This window comes from Saccostrea cucullata, unplaced genomic scaffold, assembly GCF_032062105.1.
Source record: "Saccostrea cucullata isolate Sc308-1 unplaced genomic scaffold, CSIRO_AGI_Scuc_v1 ctg23050, whole genome shotgun sequence".
Taxonomy (NCBI): Eukaryota; Metazoa; Mollusca; class Bivalvia; order Ostreida; family Ostreidae; genus Saccostrea; species Saccostrea cuccullata.
In genome coordinates, this window is record NW_026931905.1 from 1,541 (window position 1) to 4,994 (window position 3,454).

General features: G+C 34.3%; 1 protein-coding gene across 1 annotated transcript; it reads left to right on the forward strand.

Moving 5' to 3' along the window:
• Positions 1-1,599: 1,599 nt before the first annotated feature.
• LOC134234003 (uncharacterized protein SYNPCC7002_A0175-like) lies at positions 1,600-3,450 on the forward strand (the record flags this gene model as incomplete). The annotated part of the gene is made up of 5 exons (XM_062716065.1): positions 1,600-1,738; positions 1,909-2,123; positions 2,355-2,541; positions 2,646-2,744; positions 3,415-3,450. Coding segments are annotated over exons 1-5 (676 nt in total), but the record flags the coding sequence as incomplete, so codon positions are not given.
• Positions 3,451-3,454: the final 4 nt, after the last annotated feature.

A 3,454-nucleotide genomic window follows, 5' to 3' on the forward strand; every position in this document is an offset into this window, starting at 1 on the left:
ACTAAATTAGTGATCACGTGTGTTGGCCAGGGAATCCACCTGACAATTGTCTTCACCGATAGTACAATAAAGGAATTTATCAAGCGTAAAATTCCCGTAGTATTCGTAGTAACCCATAATGCAATTCTCATTCAGCTGATTTGTCAGTTAAAGTCACATTGGTGCCTCATTTGCTAATCTGACGCCAAAAAATATAGTCCCGGTTCCCATGCAAAATATTTGGCCAAAAAGAAATTTTAATTCATGACAGCAGAAAATTGTATCATAGAGAATACTTATAATTTAAACTTGGATGAATTCAAGATAGATCGATTGAAGTACATTCCTACAGAATGATATGATCGGGTGGTGAAAACTAAAACGCAACATAACTTTTCTGTTTACCACGTCTCCACGTGCTAGTCACTTCCTAGCCACATTTCCGTGAATAATTTACCCTATCTCGCTGAAGTCTCGCTAACTCTCGCCAGAGCCACTGTCAGAGCTACTCTGAACTCATCGGGTTTTATAATTGGCAGAACACCGAAAAATAAAAGGTTCCGAACACATTAGTAGGGGTGTCCATGAAATCATAGGATCTGTCCTGTTCCAGTATACGAAGGGTTATACTCAAAATTGAGTTCTAAAAACAATCAGACATTAGATAAAAATGTAACGGACGTGTATTTTAACTAAACGGGAATATTTAAGTGAAACTAGTAAGACTAAATAATTGAAAAGCGTTTTTGTTTCTTTTCGAGCACCGAGGACATTATTTATTGAACAACCCTCGAATTTCAGTATTTGGTGATCGGTATGTTGCAAAGTTTTGTTGAATTTCTAATCGGACTGTCAGAAAAAATATATACAGGTCCTCAACTGATGGGAAGAACTCCTGGTGACCAAATGAAAATTCTCGTGTTTGTTCAAAGCATTTTGTTGATGATGAACCCTCACTGCTACATCCTTATCCCTCCATTAATTAGGGGCATACTAGTATTTCATTCTTTTAATAATAAATTTGTTTAAACAAATGTAATGCAGTTTCAGTTTCTTTGGACTACAAGGCTGTGCGAGTTCATATTTAATAAATAATTTCACTCCCTTAAAACATTTCTTTCTGAAAAGATTCCAGGTTGCTTATGTTTATCTTTGACACATGTAGCTGTCTTCTATTTGATAAAATGCTTCATAATCGTACACAAGATAACACGTTCCGTCCGAGGTTTAGTGCTGGTAAACAAAGGTATTCCTCAAGAAACGTGAAACACGTTTTGGGGCCCCAATTTCAAGCTTAAATTCTTACTTATTTTTAATGTGTATAAAGCTATTGAACCTTCGTAAAGAAAACACAATTGCTAACTACTACCTTTTTAAAATCACAGATTTTTCTTTAAAAATTATGATATTATTAATTTCCATAAATACTTTTGCCCTTTTGGTGCCCAGGAATTCTATAAGGGCATTACTTAACATTTGAATCACATTTTTGAATCTGATGCTTTGTCCGATTTACATAAAACAATTCTTTTATTACATAAAGGATGGATACTATAAAACCTCGGACATTTTGTGCATTATACAGATCGATCTCAACTTTAAAACTAGTAAAATCCCAAAATGATTGCCTTCCTAACATTGGCTGTGCTTGTACAGAGTGCTTTCGCTGGAAACCTTGTAGAAGTTCTCCAAAACGACGGGGAAACAACTCTCATTGCTCTTGTACAGCAAGCAGGATTAGCTGATGCTCTTTTAGGAGGTAAGCTAAATTTTTTATGCATGATCAATGAATTCTATATTACCGTGGGTATCGTTATGTTCTCGAGAGGGACGTTAAATAACAATAAAGCAATAGTATATTTAATATTATATAGAAACATTTCATTTCAAGATATGTAGTCTTTAGAACAACCAATATGTTCTTTTCAGGGGAATTCACTATTTTTGCTCCAACAAATGCTGCTTTTGCCAAGCTTCCCCAAGCTACACTTGACAGTCTATCAAAGGACACGACAGCTCTGGCCAACATCCTGAAATATCACGTGGTCAAGGGATCAATCCACAAAGCTGATGCCTCTAACGAACTTCAGTTGGAGACTTTGGCGGGAACCAAAATCAGATTCAACATCTACAGTCATAACCATGTAGGTCTTCCCTTTTTAATTTTGTTCGAAGAAAAACTTATTTAGATGTAACTCGATGAAAGCATGCAAGGCCACATTCTGGCTTTTTATCTCTGTTTTACTTAAGAACATCTTCTTTTATATGTATAAATTTAAGTACACAATTCTGTTCATCATCTTATACAGCGAAAATATTGTTAAGTATTCGGAAGATAAGAAACTTGAATTTTTTTCTAAATCTTTCAATGAAAGGTTGTGACAGTGGAAGGATCCAAAATCACACACTTTGATCTGACCGCATCAAACGGAATGGTTCACGTCATCGACACCGTGATGATGCCCCCTGAAGGCAGTATTGTGGATCTCGTGGCCGGAAACAGTGACCTCAGCACTCTTCTGTCAAAGGTCCAGTCAGCTGGCTTGGCCGGAGCTCTGCAAGGTATTCGCAACATTCATGTATTTCATCTTCTTAATGTTAAATCATGAGGAAAGCTTTAATTTAAATTCCTAATTAGTACACAATATTTTTGTGTAAAATTCCAGGCGATGGATTAACAGTATTCGCACCAACAAATGCAGCATTTGCAAGACTTGGCAGTCATGTTTTGGACAACCTTAGAAGAAACCCAAACCTTTTGAAAGGTATATATATGCTAAAATTTAAAGGATTTTGCGTGTTTTAAGGTGTTTCTACCCTCACAATTTTAATGGTTCAAAGTACAGAAACTGCATTTATTTTCATTTAATATGCTTAAAATTTTTCAATTATTGCAAAAAATGTATAGGTCACCATACTATTTAAGATGCAAAACATAAACACACAGAAGTGTATGTCAACATCAAAAAATCGCACAATCTTTGTAAACAACATTATGAAAATATGTAAAAACTGGTTAAAATGCATAATTCTGATCCTGAATGTTTCTAAATACTTCCGACTCATAAGATACTTAAAAATTGTGAATATCAAGGAAACTATTTTACATTTAAAGTACAATAAAGCAAATGCCTGAATGAAGAGTCCTTACATAGAGTTATTGCCCTTGCCAAATTTTTTTAAAGATTGAATAAAATAAAGAAAATATGCATTTTTTAAATTCCTTTACTTAATAATATTTATCATTACACATTTTTATAAAGCATTCTTCCAAAAGATATTGTTCTATTAGGTATGAATTTAAGTTAATTACAGTTTTTGCAAAAACCTGTGACATCATAGGAGAGTGGAATTACCTTAAGTGGTTTCTGTCCTACCCTGATATCAATCTTTTTAGTCTGTTTTTGACACATGTATCTGTATTTAATCTTTTAGAAATTCTTGAGTACCATGTTGTTCCACATACTGAATACTC